Genomic DNA, 16,193 nt, shown 5'->3' with positions numbered 1-16,193 from the left:
AGGAACGTTATTGTCTAAAGGTAAGGAAACAATTGCTCAATAAATTAGTAAAAAGCAACTTCTATTTGTTATGTTTGGGTTCTTTCATCTAAGGTAGACATGGTGTGACCCATGTACTGGTTTTGATTTTTTGTTTTTACTGTAACTGACCTTCAAAAAAGCCAGAAACAGGGACTCAGCAGCTGATCCTCTGTAGAAAAACTATAAGGACTACAGGCCATGTATTTGTTTTGTGACCTTTAGTGAAGGTTTTTGTTTGGATTAAGGCAATAAATGCCTCCATATTTCACCACAGATTAACTCTTCCTGCCATATCTTTTGAAATCAAACTGCAGAACACAAAGTAATTTAAAAAGGAATGGTTAGAAAATCAATTCAAATTCAATGCATTTCTTAAAAATTAAATGAAGAGGAAAAAAAAAAAAAACAGGAGCAGGACAGGAGTGGGAGTGATTCTGACCAGGAGCAGGACAGGAGCAGGAGTCATGTTACCAGGAGCAGGACAGGATTAATTTTTTTACTCTGGACCAGGATTGGGACAGGACAGAATTTTTTCTGTTGGACCAGGACAGGACAGGAGTGAAAATCCACTCCTGTGTCATCCTCTAATTCACACCAGCCCTGTTTAGTCTGCTTTAATCGAACTCTAGCTCGTTTTCCTAGAATATCCGGTTCGTTTAGGGAGGTGTGAACGTGCCATCGAACTCTCTCACGGAACAAAAAGGCGAACTCTGGCCCGGGCTAAAACCTAGGTCTCGGTCCGGTAGAAGCGAACTCCAGCGCGGTTCGAGTACAGTGTGAATGTAAACAGACCGAGCCCCGCTCCACAGGACAAACAAACACGCATTTCTCTGACCTTATATGGAGCCGTCAGCTGCCTTGTGTGGAAAAACAATATTCTCCATGGTCTTCTGTCTCATCTTCTGCCCATGCTAAGTCCATTTTTGAAAATTGACAAAATATAACTCCTAAAACTGCTAAAACTTGATGCCACTTCGTTTTTACTTTATTTACAGAAGAAGACGTGTCTTCAGAGGTTTTTGTGTCGTTTCTTTCAGTAGTTCTTGGTGCAGCGCCCCCACAGGCGAGCGGGAGAATAGGTTGGTTCAACAGGTTGACTCGACTGCACAGTGCAGTGTGAATGCAAACTCACCAGCTCAAATGTAAACAAAATGTCATTAATATTGGTCCCGAACCGAGTCTACCTGACTATCTGGTGTGAAAACGACCTTAGTTGCCTGAATTTTTCTAAAAAAAAAATTAAAAAATCAAAATCTAGGAACAAATAATTCATCCATCTATCATCTTTATCCACTTCTTCCTTTTCGAGTCACGGGTATCACTGGTGCCCATATCAGCCATCATTGTGTGAGAGGCGGGGGACAACAGGTCTCCAGTCCATCACAGACAAATAATTTAAAATATATAAATATAAAAGTAAAAAGACTTCAGCCTACCATACAAAGTACATTAACCTTTAGCTCAAAATAAAATACAGACTTGTTATTTTTAACCATATTGCTCAAACATTTGTTAAAAGTAGAGCAATATGTACCTTCGCTTTCTACGGTATGGAAGCTTGTTTAGATTTGTTACATCAAATTGCAAATGATTTTTGACTCAAACGAGCTTCCGTTCCACGAGATTGTTAAAAGCGTCTTGAAACGTTGTTAAACGTGTAAAAACTTTTTTTCATTTTAAGAACAGAAAATCCTTGTTTTTATACTTATATAAATAACATAAGCACAATACTTTATCCAAGTTAAAGTTAAGCCTAAGCTATTGAATCTACATAAACATGATTTTGTGTTAAAGAAAATAAGTCACCTCGACTTATATTGACTCGACTATTTTTTTTTTACTACTGACTGAAATACTATGTTAAAACATGTTCTATCTCATTTTAACACGAGGTTAGCCACTGAATTTGTTAGCTAGTTGACAACGATGAGCACACGTTTACTTACTATCTGATTTTGCAGGATGGACATCTGTATTTTGGTATATGTTCGCTGCACACAGTACATGTCTGCATTGTCCTACCGAAACGAGCTATCATTAAAAATCAAAACATAAAATGAAAACGGCTTAAAAGACATAGATATAAACACTAGATCCCTCATTGGCTGCTACGGCGCAGGATTTTTGGCCGCCATCTTGGAACGGTTGTCTATTCAGTTAAAGCTTAAGATGTCTCAGCACTTCGCAGCTTGTTTCTGTTCAGATCGACGGACTGTTGACGTCCGGTCTCGGGGGATAACTTTTCACAAGTAAGATGAACATATTATTGTTAGTATTTTGTGAATATAATATTACTGTACTGTATTTATGTCCACCAGCTGATGTGATGTTCAGTGTAACACGGTATTCAGCTGCAATGATGCTAACTGAGATCTGATGACAGGAATATTTTTCTAACAAACATACTCACTATTTTAGTAGCTTTGGTTCATTATCAAGAGATATGCATCATAATTGGAGTTTTGTTTAAGTTGTTTTTGTATGTATGTTAGTTAAGTATGTTTTTGTGAAGACACAAATCTCCTGTTTTCATTTTGAAGGTTTCCCAAAGAAAAAGATGTGAGGAAGAGGAGGAAGTATCTTTGAGGAGGATTCATCTGAGCAGTGAGGATTTTAAACTGGAGGATTTTGATCAAACTGGTCAGACTGTCCGACTGAGAGATGGTGTGGTACCATCGGTTCACCTTCAAAGAGTAGGAGCATCATTATAAGTTCATTAGAGTTCATAAATGTACATATTTTATTGTCAGTCACAAGGTGAGACACCTCCATCTCCATGTGTTTATATGAACAGGTAACTATAGACTGTAAAGTTCATATTCATGATGTTTTTTCATTTCAGCTTGAAAACTGCAGGACTACAGGAACTCAACAAAAGCTGGAGCTGCTCTGTCTGTGGCCTCTCAGGAACGTGCACGTCACACACACACTCTCAGGAACGTGCACGTCACACACACAACCTTGGCCTCATGATGTGAGTATTTCTATTTTAAACTTTTATTTTTTTCATTTACCGTTTATTTATACAGGTAGTCTCATTGAGTCACGAGAACTCATTTTCTAGAGAGACCTGTTTAGGAGCAGATGGTGGGGGTTGAGTGCCTTGCTCAGGGGACCAGGGTGGGGCCAATGAGGGTGGAGGCAGGTGTGGGTGTTTCACATTTTCCACCTCATTTTGATGTTGACGGTACCGGGAGTTGAACCTGCGACTTTCTGATCACAGGCCCATATTCTAACCTCTGCTCCACCACTCCCCCACATAACATCATATCATGATGGTCATATTAAAATCTCACTGGTTTCCTTCCAGATGTGTTAAACAGCTGCTGGTCCCCCTGATGTTTACAGGTGGCTGTGGTCAGTGGATGAAAAGCCTGGCATGAACAAGATGATGCTGGAGATCTTCATTTGACGAGAGCTCCCACCTTCTAACTGTGAAGAACAAGAGCAGCTCAGTGATTCCCTCAAGGCTCAGTGAAGGTGCTGAGAGCTACAGAGAGGCTGATCCATGGAGCTTCAACACAGCAACCTCCAAACATGTCCACCCTCACACACATCGTCCATGAAGACACTGGACCAGAGCACAAGATAATAAGACACTGATAACAACAACAACAATACACATTCACAAATGATTCATACAAATTTTTTTTTTTTTTTTTTTATTGTTTGTTTGTTTTACAATTGAAAAACAGTTTGTTATCCACTGTTGTCATCACTCTTTGTTTAAATCCAGGTCTCTCTTGTAAATGAGTCCTATTGGCTCAATGGAACTAACCTGTATCAATAAAGGTTGAATGAATATATAGATATACATAATGATTTATTCAACCTTTTATTTATACAGGTTGGCTTCATTGAGCCACAAGGACTTGTTTACAAGAGACCTGCTCCAGACAGAACAGTAAACAATGGCAATGATAAACTACAGTAAAAATGATAGAGATGATATATATATATATATATATATATATAGATATATAGATATATAGATATGTATATGTGAGAATGAGTTTAGTATTCAGCTCTGACTGATTAAACGCGCAAATACTTCATTGCTCCCGTCAAACAGGTTACACTGAGTGGAGCGGTCGACCGTTTCAAGATGGCGGCCCTACAGCTCGTCAGCGCCAATAGGCGATATCGGTCAATGCTGTATCTAGTCATATATGATATCTATGTTAAAAGATACGAGTTAAATAGTACTTCCGGTTCAGTCGTTTGTCTTTCAAAATAAGAGCACGTATTTCCGGTGAAGAGAACCTCGATCTGTAAATACGCCTCGTTTTTTAATCGTCCATCAGATGTGGCCCTCCAGATACGCCTTCCGTATAGACGAATACTGGAAATATTTAGTATGTGTAGTACACCCGGTATTCACAGTATGATATTGAATTGTACTTTTTACTTTACCATGCTCTCCTCCTGCAGTAATGCATCGCTGGTCAGTTAAAACAAGTTTTTTTTTTCCTGCTGTGTTTACAGTTGTCGCCTATATTATATACCCGATTGTCATAATAAAACGCTGTAATAAAATATTTCATAAATGTTTTAATTTACAATTTCCTGTCCTGTGAATCCTAAAGTTATAACAGCTCCATAAGAAAAAATAAATAAGCAAAGCAGACGAATCAAGAGCGACAGAAAGAAGTTCACAGATTTAAAGATGCTTTCTTCCATCTATTATTTTTGTACCCGCTTCTTCCTTTTCGGGTCGCAGGGGTCGCTTTCTAAAATCAAGTTTAAAAATGTTAAAAGTTAAAAGCATCAAATTTAGGGATTCTTTTAAATTCTATTTATAAAAAAACGCCATGTAAGACATCAGAATAAAACATTCCAGGCTTGGTTAATTAAGACAATATTTTATTGAAATAAAATGCAGTATAATACTTTCTGCACCCCCACAACCATAAGCAGCATGCATATCTATTTACCAAACACACACCACTGACCTACATAGCTCAACACACATTTATTCTTGTAAAGCTGTAACACGAGATAGTGGGTCTTGTTACAGGGTAGGAATGGAGAGCCGTTCCGTCTCGTGTCCGGTGAAAAGGACATGTCCACAAGGGCCACAACCTCAATTTGCTGGATCAGGAAAGTCAAAAACCCAGAGACGCTCAGACGTGATCAAGATGAGAACACGTGTCTGGATCTGAGTGGGAATAAGAATAAATAATTCACAATAAACAAAAGTTCAGACAAATATTTTAAAAAAGTCCTCAATAGACATAATTTGATATATGGTGTTACATAGGAATCTACAACGAGCCAACAATGCGGAAAGGTTTTCTGCTGAGTTTATTTACAGGGGGGGGTGTGCCATGCTTCACTGATCAAGGAAACTTTTTATTATAAACAGGGGAAACCCTAAATCCTCATCAAGGTCACATTTCTTATGATGCGGGGGAGACGAGTGCATGTGTTAACCTTAAAAACAAGTCTTACTTGTAAATAAGCTCTCACAAAGACGAGCTCTTGGTCCTCCTGCGCTTCATCTGGCTGTTGTGAAATTTCTCTGCTATCTTCCGCTCGTGTCCAGCGGGGCAATGGCGGTTCGTGTTCAGCTCGATCTCCTTCTTGGACCTGCCTTTGCCGCAGGCGTGGCACGAATATTCCAGGAGGTTATAATAATCGTACTGGTCGTAAAAGGCCTCTTCGAAAGAGGCCAATCTATCAAGATCTGCCGCCATGGTTCGGAGATGAAACAATAAGTAGAGCACACGCAGAAAGGAGCTCGAAGCGAGTAAACAAGATGACGTAGGAACCCTTGTTTATATACACGAGCCACGTGACCACTCCAGCTGCTTTCGCGTATTTGTGGTCTTGAATGCGGTTTACAGCGACCGCGTTCACGTTTACTGTTACATCTGCTGATTTAGATCAGCACGAAGGATTGAGCAAGTTTTAATTTTGAGATAAAAATCGAAACGCTGGAATTAAAAATTTAAATAGTATTTCTTAGACTAAAGTAGAAATTTTGACAAAAGATTTTCGACATTGTATCTAAAGCTTATGGGTACACTTGTTTAAGTAGTTTTTTTTAGTGTGGTACAGTATTTTAATGCATGTCAAATTTATTTATTATTAAATTTGTTTGCTTACATTATTTATCTTCAGTAAAAACGAATACTGCAGCCTCGCCCACGTGGGATTTTGAAGTCAACGCTCGTTGGACATTTTTGAGACTCTTATTGTGAAGGATTGATACAGCAACTTCCGTTGCACCTTGACTGGTGAGTTCAACCATAAAGGTACTCTTTGGCCAGTCTTCAGTAACTTTACAATGAATACTTAATAAATCTATGCATTTCAATCGCTACTTGTATGTTATAAAGGAAGTCAGTCTCCGCCAGTAAAAAGAAATTCATCTTTTTTTTTCTTGAGTGACCCTAATACCTAATCATACAACAACGATCTGCCATGTTTAAATTTATTCAACGTAGCAAGTCGGCCATCTGGCCTAAAACATTTGATTTTTATACATGATGATTGATTGTTTTGGACGGATGGGTCCTTTTGCATGTGTTAAACGCCTGCTTCTGAGATTCCAACGGGAGGTTGGCTTAATGAAGGCTACTTATGGGACACTCTGGCAGGCCGCAGACTGATGAAGTCTTCCAGATCGAAGACGCAACGTTTAGCCCTTTAAAAAACTGGTCCAGATGAAATTATTTAACCTTTTTTGTTGTTATCTACCTGGATGATTGAGCCTACAAACATTTATTCAACGTACGTTAGTGCAATGTTTTGTTTTGAAGCTGTGCAAAGCGACCCGCCCCTTTACGTGTCTTACGTCATGACGCTTCTCACGTCGCATCTCCAGTCTAGCAGGAGAGTGCTTTGCGTCTGTATGCGTGTCTCCAGCTAGGCCGGAGAGAGATGGCGGCGCCCGTACTCAGAGTGTCCACCCCTCGGTGGGAAAGAATAGCCAGGCTTATAGTTTGCCTCCTGGGTATACTTCTGTCTCTGTACGCTTTTCACGTCGAGAGGGAAAAGGAACGGGATCCGAGTTATGAAGCCCTGTGCGACATCAGCAGCTCCGTCAGCTGCTCAAAAGTGTTCAGCTCGAGGTAATTTGAATTGAGCGAAAGAGCGCCTTCTCCGGCGCTAATTGAAACTCAGACTGGGAAGGGTTGCACGGTTCAAACTGTCAATATCTTACTTAGCTTTACCACAAAGGCTAACTGTAAAAACACGGTTTAGCTACAGGAGAGATGAAAACTCCTCAGTGACTAGTTACCCTGCCTGAACGAAGTTAAGTGGTTACTTGTCATTTATTAAGCGTAGCGTTAGCAATTTAGCTTGACGAAGCTAACTTTGCTAACCGTTAGCATGAGTATTGTAGCTACTTCTGAGCGCTTCGATATCAAAGGGAGACGTCAGCTCTGCCTAATAACCAGTATAGACTTCCTTACTCGTATGCAACACCAACTTTAGTACTAGAATTGATAGTTTGGGTAGACTAGCTTGTGCTGAATGTCGAAGATACCCTGTTGACCGACACTACCATTTCCTGTGGGTAAAACTCTTGGATTTCTGAAGTTCCCCATCTGGAGGACGGCTACATGAGCTGTCATTAAACAGCAGCCAGACCTCGAAGTTAAAGCGCACATCCTGGCTGCCTACAGAAAAATTAAAGCTCAAACAGTGCCTCTTTCAGCTCTCAGCTTGCTTACTATGTATACATTTCAACACAAAGTATTTCTTCCTATGGAAGTAGGTTTACCCATAAAGCCATGCCTAATCTCTTTATTTAGGTTAAGCTTACATTCTTCAAACAACTTAAACATTTAGTAAATTTTTACTTTGATCCCTTTAAAGCTGGTCTAGCAGCTACACAATTTAGCTGCTAGACCAGCTTTAAAGGGATCATTGATCTGTAAATAGAATGAATAAAAACAAACATCTAAATGGTAAATGGACTACTTATCTAACGCCTTTCTTATTTCAAGATACTCAAAGCGCTTTACACAACAATCTGTGTCCTCATTTACGCATTCATACAACACTACTAGATCTCTACAAAGCTAATTGAACAAATCATTCTAATGAGACTAATCAGTGCTTTAGATCACATTCATACACTGATGGGACACACATCAGAGGCTATGAGGGGTTCAGTGTCTTGCCCAGGGACACTTCAGCATGTGACTGCTGGTGGATTCGAACCCCCAACTCTCGCATTGGAGGACGACTGCTCTAACCACTCAGCCACAGCCACCCCAAATCCCCATCTGTACAGTTGCACTCGATAAGCCACAGAGATGACATACCTGTATTCAACCAGTCTAAAACTTTGTTTGTTATAATTTAACACTTGCCAGTTTTATGGGTCTTACATTTAGGATGTAAAATGTAAATGAGAGAGACCTTGTATATAAACCAAATGTGTTTTATATGACTTATTTAATCTTATGATGACAAATAGTTTGAATAGTTTATGTTATAGTCTTGGATGTAATATTCTGCACAAATGGGGAAAAAAAATTCAAATGTAAATGGCAATATGTTTTCTTAAATAAAGCAAATATTGTGCTAGTATTTATAATATGTAAAAGTTATTTGGAAACATTTACCTTGTTTTGAAAATATTTAAAAGACAACAAGCGTGTAAGAGTCATGTGTAGAGACGATGATAAAATTAATTTGATTGATTTACCTGTATACAGGTACAGAGTCTCCAGACAGGACATCAAACCTGGAATGCTGACATTTTCTTATTGATAACTTATTGATGGGTTGTTCATGTTTTAGGCTGTTGGTCAACAGTTCATTTGTGAAGAGCATTTCACGCAATTGTACATAAAACTTTTTGGATGGATTAAATGCATGTGCGAAATGTTTCCATCACTACAGAATGTGATTGTTTCCTCTCAATTTTAGAGATGTAAAGTGATATTTAACTGCTGAAAATTTGCACTCAGAGAAAGTTTTAATATTTCTGCGCCATAATGTGATAAAAAAAGAAAATCTATCGACGTTTTTTAATGGAATAACTGACAACAAGGCCAAGTTTTTTTTTAACTTAAAATTAAATTCAGTGTCACATTCTTGTCTGGTTGTACAGTATATATATATATATTTTTTCAAACAAAACTTGTTGCACACATAGAATTTTGTTGTGTTTATTTCCAATTTTACAGACAAAATGTTAAAATCTGATGACACAGCTAAGAGTCTGTCATTTGAGTGCTAAGGATTTGACCAAAACGGCTAAAACTTTCATTGTTTCAACAAAAGATGATCTTTGTTTAAAACTCTGGCATAACATCTGTCTCTGAGTTTAACAGGACTATGTATTGATGTCTTTAAGTGAAGTTGTGACTGTTTTTGCTGGTGTTTTTCCTGTTTAGGTGGGGTCGAGGATTTGGACTTTTAGGTTCAATATTTGGAAATGACAGCGTGCTGAATCAACCCAACAGTGTCTACGGGATAGTCTTTTATGCCTTTCAGCTTTTACTAGGTAAGGTGTTATTTTAGTGAAAGAACTTCATCATAGCCTTTGCTCTAGTACCAAATGCTGACTGCTCTTTGCCATGTATATTTGAACAAACCTGACTGACGTGATGCTGGATTCATGTTGGGTGACAGTCTATAAACAATTTTGTTTCATAGATCCTTTTAGGTCTGACTCATAAAGATGCTTCATGCCATGCTTGTTGGAACTTGAACATTTTGTTCTAAACTTTTGGTTGCAGTTTTTGTCCTCAGCACACTGGTAGTGATGCTGACTCACTGCTAGTTTGCTGTGTTTGCCTGCAGTGTGGCCTGTAGGCCCGCGTGGCCACCTGGGCCTGGCACAGAACAAGATGTCCTTTTAGCCACAACAGTTATGACTCATTTGACTAACACAGAAGCCCAGTTGAACCAAGCTGCCACAGCAGGTCAAGATTTTCATATTAAAGACTGTGCCAGTTAGTTGTAAAACTGATTATTCTGAAGGGCCCTGTTCACACTTGCCATGTGTTCTGACTGGTTCAGTCACAAGTGCTCAGCTTTAACATCAAGTGTTCACACCTGGTGTTAAACGTGTATGGAGGGATCTGAATTAATTTGTCTGTTCAGCTTGCAAATAAACATGCAGCCACATCACTGGACTGTCAGTGAGCAGCAAACTGTGACAGCAGGTCTGCTGATGTTTCTGCAAAACCTACGTTCAGATCTAAGCAGAGGAATTGAAATTTATTTTAATGCATAAATCGCTGATTAACCCTGCTGCTTGTGTTTGTTTATATCAGTTCAGTAGGAGGCCTACAGTGGGGATCAGGACAAACTGCACTCAGAAGTATGTGCATAAAAGAGGGTCCATCCTATCTCCACAGGTGGTCTAGGTGTAGATGTTTTCAGTATGCACTGAGAGCATTCACACCTGTATTTAGCACTGAGAGTGTTCACACCTGTATTTAGCACTTTCTGAAAGCAACCAGATTACCCAAGAAGGATGTTAGCACCTGGTTTAAACAATGTTACTGACTTGAGATCATCAAAACTGTGTAAATTAGTTTTTTTTTTTTCTTTCCATTTAGCCTTTATTTATACAGGTAGTCTCATTGAGCCACGAGAACTCATTTTCAAGAGAGACCTGTTTAGGGAGCACATGGTGGGATTAAGGGCCTTGCTCATGGGCCCAGAGTGGGGCGAATGAGGGTGGGGGCAAGTGTGGGTGTTTCACCTACCCCACCCACAATTTTGATGTTGTCGGGGCCGGGGTGTGATCCGGCGATCTTCGGATCACAGGCCCACCTTTCTAACCTCTGCGCCACCACTCCCCAAATCAATAACCAGTGTCTAAATCAACCATAGAGCATAAAGTAGTTGTGCTTTTTCCACAAGCTATGTGATGCAACTTCAGGTTTTAATATGATAAACCACATTAAATTCAAACATTTGGAAAGTTCAGTCATTTAATGGTCAGTTTCTGTTGCGCCTCATGTGACAGCAGAATAACGTGACCTGTCTGCTGAACATTAAAGTAAATCATCACAAGAAGGCACGTAATAAATGAATATTAATAAATATTTAAAAAGAAGAGAACTGAGCCTTAGTAAAAGGGGCAGTTGTGGCTGAGTGGTTAGAGCAGTCGTCCTTCAATGCGAGAGTTGGGGGTTCAAATCCACCAGCAGTCAAATGTCTAAAAGTGTCCCTGGGCAAGACACTGAACCCCTCATAGCCTCTGATGTGTGTCCCATCAGTGTATGAATGTGATCTAAAGCTCTGATTAGTCTCTTTAGAATGATTTGTTCTATTAGCTTTGTACAGATCTAGTAGAGTGCTGTATGAATGGGTAAATGAGGACACAGATTGTAGTGTAAAGAGCTTTGAGTAGAGCTGGACAATAACTCGATATCAATATATCTCGTGATATACTTTTATTCAATAACAATATGAATTTTAAGCACATTTTCGATATTTCGATAGGATTACAGCGTTTTCTGTTCGGGTTGAAGCGGCCGCTTCAGTTTCAACCCGGACAGAAAAAGGTGCAACACAACTACGTAAGTGCATGGTGACGTAATGTTACGCAGAGCTCGAGTCCAGAGGTAGCAGGCTAAGCTAGGCTAATCTTCAACGCGCGTTATGTTTTCTCTTTAAAATGAGTGCCCATGACCGTCAGAATGTGACTGAACAAGCTTTCACAAGCGAAGAGAAAGCAGATGACATCACTGATAAGAGGGAAAAGACTAATTCGCTGGTTTGGAAATGGTTTGGCTTTCTACGATCCGATAAACTGCAGGCTTCAGTCATTGTGCTGCAAAATGTGACAGAGAGTCGTTCTAACTAGCGGTTGGAACATCTAACTTGTTCCACTTGACAGAATATGATGAGTCACAAGATGAAGCACAATAAAAGTTTGAGCCAATGTGTCCCTGAAACACCCCCAGCGTTGCATGTTTTTTCTTTTGTTTGTTTTTATCATTTATTTATTCATTTAAAATGAAAAAAAATTCATCAGAAAGAAAAAAAAAACATTGAATGAAAAAGTTGCAGAAAGAAGAAAAAATTCTTATCTGCCCCTAATTTAAAAAGTACAAAATAACTACAAACAACAACCTTGCCTTGAACAATCTCCAAACTGAAAACAAAAGAACTTCAGGTATCCTTCACCTGGTACTAAACCTTCCCAACAACTTTAACTATCATCTTTTTAAACATATAAATTGTTTTAGAAATTTTATGGTGATATCAAAACAATTCCATAATCCTGTTCCCTGAATTACAACACAGCTCCTTCACACTAGTTCTAAATGGAGGTTTTACAAACATTTACATTCCCTTAAGTTATATTGACTCTCCTTTTTTAATAATTATTTTTTACAAATTTTAATTGAATATTTGGGGCTAATATTTTGATGAGTTTTATGCATGACTTGTAAAATACTATATTCAACCAAATCATAACATTTTAATAATTTCAACTGATTGTTGGGTGACCATAGCACTTCATACTACTAATAATTCTTACAGCTCTTTTTTGTAAAAATAAAAATAGGGTTTGTAATTGTTTTGCATGCTTTTCCCCAAACTTCATTACAATAGATTAAATATGGAACAATCATTACATTATACAATATATACAAAGCTTTGTCATTCAAAAACTCTTTTTACTTTATACAGTAATGCAATTGATTATTTTTATTTTTAAGTATTTTACATGAGATTTCCATGTCAGCTTCTCATCAATAATGAGACCCCAAAATTTTATTTCATTAACAACGAATTTCAATGTTGTCAATTTTAAAGTTGTTGTTTAAAGTCAAAACTATTAATGTTGACAAAGTTGAGAACTTTGTTTGACAGTGATTTCAATTATTTTGAAGGCTAAATACAAATAAAAGGTGAACAATAATTTATTTGTATAGTTTGTAGTTTTTCTGAGGCTTTTATATTGTTTATATCGATATCAAATTATATCGTTATCGACCGAAATTAAGAAATATATCGTGATAAAATTTTGGCCATATCGTCCAGCCCTAGCTTTGAGTATCTTGAAATAAGATAGAAAGGCGCTATACAAGTACTGTCCATTTACCATTTACCATATAAAAAAGAGCAGACTCATGAAGATTTTTGTGTGTTTTGTAAGGTTGTTTTTTCACTTGGCTAAGCTCTAGTTTGTGTTTCTTGTCATAGGGATGACTGTCAGTGCAATGGCTGCCCTTTTTCTCATGATGACGTCCATCTTGTCAGTGGTGGGCTCGCTCTACCTGGGCTACATCCTCTACTTTGTCCTAAAGGACTTCTGCATCATCTGCATCACCACATACGCGCTGAACTTCATTCTCTTTCTTCTCAACTACAAGCGACTGGTTTACTTGAACGAGGCCTGGAAGCAGCAGCTCCCGGCCAAGCAGGACTAAAGCTGCCGAGGATGGCAAGAAAAAACGAAAAGAACGTGACCTCTGAACATTTGACTTGCCACCAGGAGACCTTGCTTCCAAACCATGTTTATTCTGCTGTGTGTTCAAAAAAAATGAAGAAATTACCGTAAATATCGGGCCTAACATCTCAATATTGATCACAAACACTGAAGGATTTGTAAGAAAAAGGTGTTTTTTTTTTTTTTTTTAAATCCTTTCCTCCCTGCCTTGTTTAACCTTATAGTCTCATTCAAGGGACAAGCTGTGTGCGCATGTGCGTGCGCGTGCACCAGGCAAAACATAACAGCCCAGGCAAGCAGAGGAGAAGTCTGCAATACACACTCATGGAGGACAGCTTTCGTTTGAACAAAAAGGATCGCAGAGTGGACAAAGAAGACGCTGGACTTATTGGTTTTTTTTTTCCAGTGTTGAAATTGTTAGAAACTTTCTGTTACTGCACAGATCATCTGCACTAAAATTTGGAGCTGAAAAATCATCCCAGATATATATATATATAAAACACCAATCTAGTGAAGTTTCCATTTAAGGTTCCCTGGCAGGATGAGAAGAGGGTTAATGAAAATTAGTGTTTTTATTTTCCTCCATGTTTACACTTTGTAGTACTTTTTTTTTTTTTTTTCCCAAGGACCACTAAAAATAAACACGTAACAGTGTGAGGTATTGTGTAGATCAGTGAGATAGTTTTTTTTTTTTTTGCATCTCTGTAAATAGCTGCTAAGCAATATTTCAGGCTAGATTGTGATTTAATTTTATTTTTTTTTGTGTCAGCACAACAAATGAAGCTAACGCTAAACAGGAGAAGACGGCCGTGAAACGAGGCAGTCCTGGAAGAAGTCCGAGGACGTGTGCACTGCATCCTCCTCTCTCTAACTCTGGTTCAGATCTACATAGCGGGTGTAGTTTCATCTGAAGCATCTTTTAAACAACTGCAAGTTATTATTATTATTAATTTTTTTCTGTTTGCATACAAGCACGCTCACTATGTGTGTGTGTAAAAATCATTCCTGACCACACGTGGGATCATTGAGACTTATGTGCCTAAAGGAGTGTTGAGGTGAATTCACCTTTTAAGTGTTTTGGTTGGGTAAGGTTTCGTTTTTCCTCGTCTTATTGTCACAGGGGCATGGCTTTATTTTTATGGTCATAGTTTTGTAAATGAAGATACCAGTGAAGTGTTTCTCCCTAATAGTCTCACAAGGTAGCAAATGCCTGCTACTCTGTGATTGTCTACTCGAGGGTGGAGAGGCCCGGTGGCTGAGGAGTCTAGCGGTTACACCAATGTCCGCTGAGCTGTCGCGTACATTCAGTTGAGCTGATAAAGATGAGTTCATTTTCAGGTGTGAACAAAAGTTGGGCGAACGCTTTGGAAGCTGCACAAGACATTGGGTTAAGCCATATGTTGTTTTTTTTCTCCTCACTGTTTTCTGTCGCACCAGATGGTTGATCTAACACAGTTCAGCTTGTAGAGAGACGGTTTTTATCCAGGAGCCAAAGGTGCCATCATTAGACAATCGTGCACACCTTCAAAGGTCTGTAATTGTCGTAATTGTTCTGGTCTGTGGTAATAAACCGTCTTCTCTATAGTTCATGTTTTAGTAGATCTTACATTCCCAGTCATCTGTTGTGAAATACAAGGAGAGTATGGATAATAGCTGTCGAGACGATAATACTTGTGCTTTTATTGACAAAGCACTTTTTTAAAAAAGCGATACCGCTTTTTTTTTTTTTTTTTTTTTTATATCTCTTCTGACCCTTTTATTTTCTACTTGTTTAAGTTTATTTTTACAAACCATGTATTTTAGTCATGAAAGGTCCCCTCCTTCCAGGCAGACTTTGCTTTAATAAACAATTTTTTGTCATTTGAGTTTAAGTAAATTATGTCTCTGACAGGTAACATTACTGTTTGACACTTTTCACGTTTGACATTTTAAGACTTGTTAAAGAATTAATTTGCAAATATTCAGCTGGCATTTGAAGTCTGAGGTTGTCAGTAAATACATTTCAAGTCTTTGCCACGCTCAAAAGAAATGGAACCAATGGCTGCTTGGAAAAGATTTAGACATTTTTGCTGCAATTTACATGAACTTCATTGATGGTAATGTTTTAAAAAAAAAACAATTTCCAGTCTGTCGTCCATCACTGAACAAACTAAATGTTTTCATTGTGTCTTAAATCCTTTGGGATCTTTAGATCTGTCCATTTTTACCAACCTCACCGTGGTTTGTTTTAAAGTCTACTTCACATCGTCCTTCAGAAAAGTCAAACTCACAGAACTGTTTGTGTACATTTTATTTCTGGTTGGCATGTCTACACCATTAAGAGTTAACAGAACAGACGGTTTTATTTTTAAAGAAGGCGTGTCGAGTGTTTTAATGACCATGTCGAAGCGATCAACGCTGCGTGCTCATCCATGTTCACGAAGACCCTGAGGTATAACTGCCATGTTAGATGCATCAGTAATGCCAACAAAAGTGCCTTCTGTCTGATCACTGGGCCTTGAGCCAAAGAAACAGTAACAGCCTTGGAAAAAGAACGAATGCTATACTGCATCAGGCACTTCTCACTTGCCTTCCTGAGAATGGAATCCCAAATTGGTAATTCCCAAAGATTATCTAATAACAGTGCAAACATACATCCATAATCTGCTAAACTACAACCCTGATCAATTACAGTCTGTTTTTCTTCTTGGACTCCACTATGTAACTAATCTAGCTATAGACTTTATTGTTAGCTAGGAACTCTGTTCAAACAAGATTGTAATGTCCCTCAACACCCCCCCCCCCCCCC

The 16,193-nt window shown here is 38.5% G+C and overlaps 1 protein-coding gene across 1 annotated transcript; it reads left to right on the top strand.

Moving 5' to 3' along the window:
* Window positions 1-6,850: 6,850 nt before the first annotated feature.
* Window positions 6,851-13,421, top strand: vkorc1l1 (vitamin K epoxide reductase complex, subunit 1-like 1). Its single transcript, XM_037687434.1, has 3 exons — window positions 6,851-7,097; window positions 9,381-9,490; window positions 13,159-13,421. Exons 1-3 carry the CDS (start codon window positions 6,907-6,909, stop codon window positions 13,383-13,385), a joined length of 528 nt encoding a protein of 175 aa, XP_037543362.1. The 5' UTR covers window positions 6,851-6,906; the 3' UTR covers window positions 13,386-13,421.
* The last annotated feature ends 2,772 nt before the right edge of the window (window positions 13,422-16,193 follow it).

Source organism: Nematolebias whitei, chromosome 14, assembly GCF_014905685.2.
Source record: "Nematolebias whitei isolate Nwh7 chromosome 14, NemWhi1, whole genome shotgun sequence".
Taxonomy (NCBI): domain Eukaryota; kingdom Metazoa; phylum Chordata; class Actinopteri; order Cyprinodontiformes; family Rivulidae; genus Nematolebias; species Nematolebias whitei.
The sequence above is the reverse complement of the archived record's forward strand: the minus strand, read 5'-3'. Positions and strand labels throughout refer to the sequence as shown.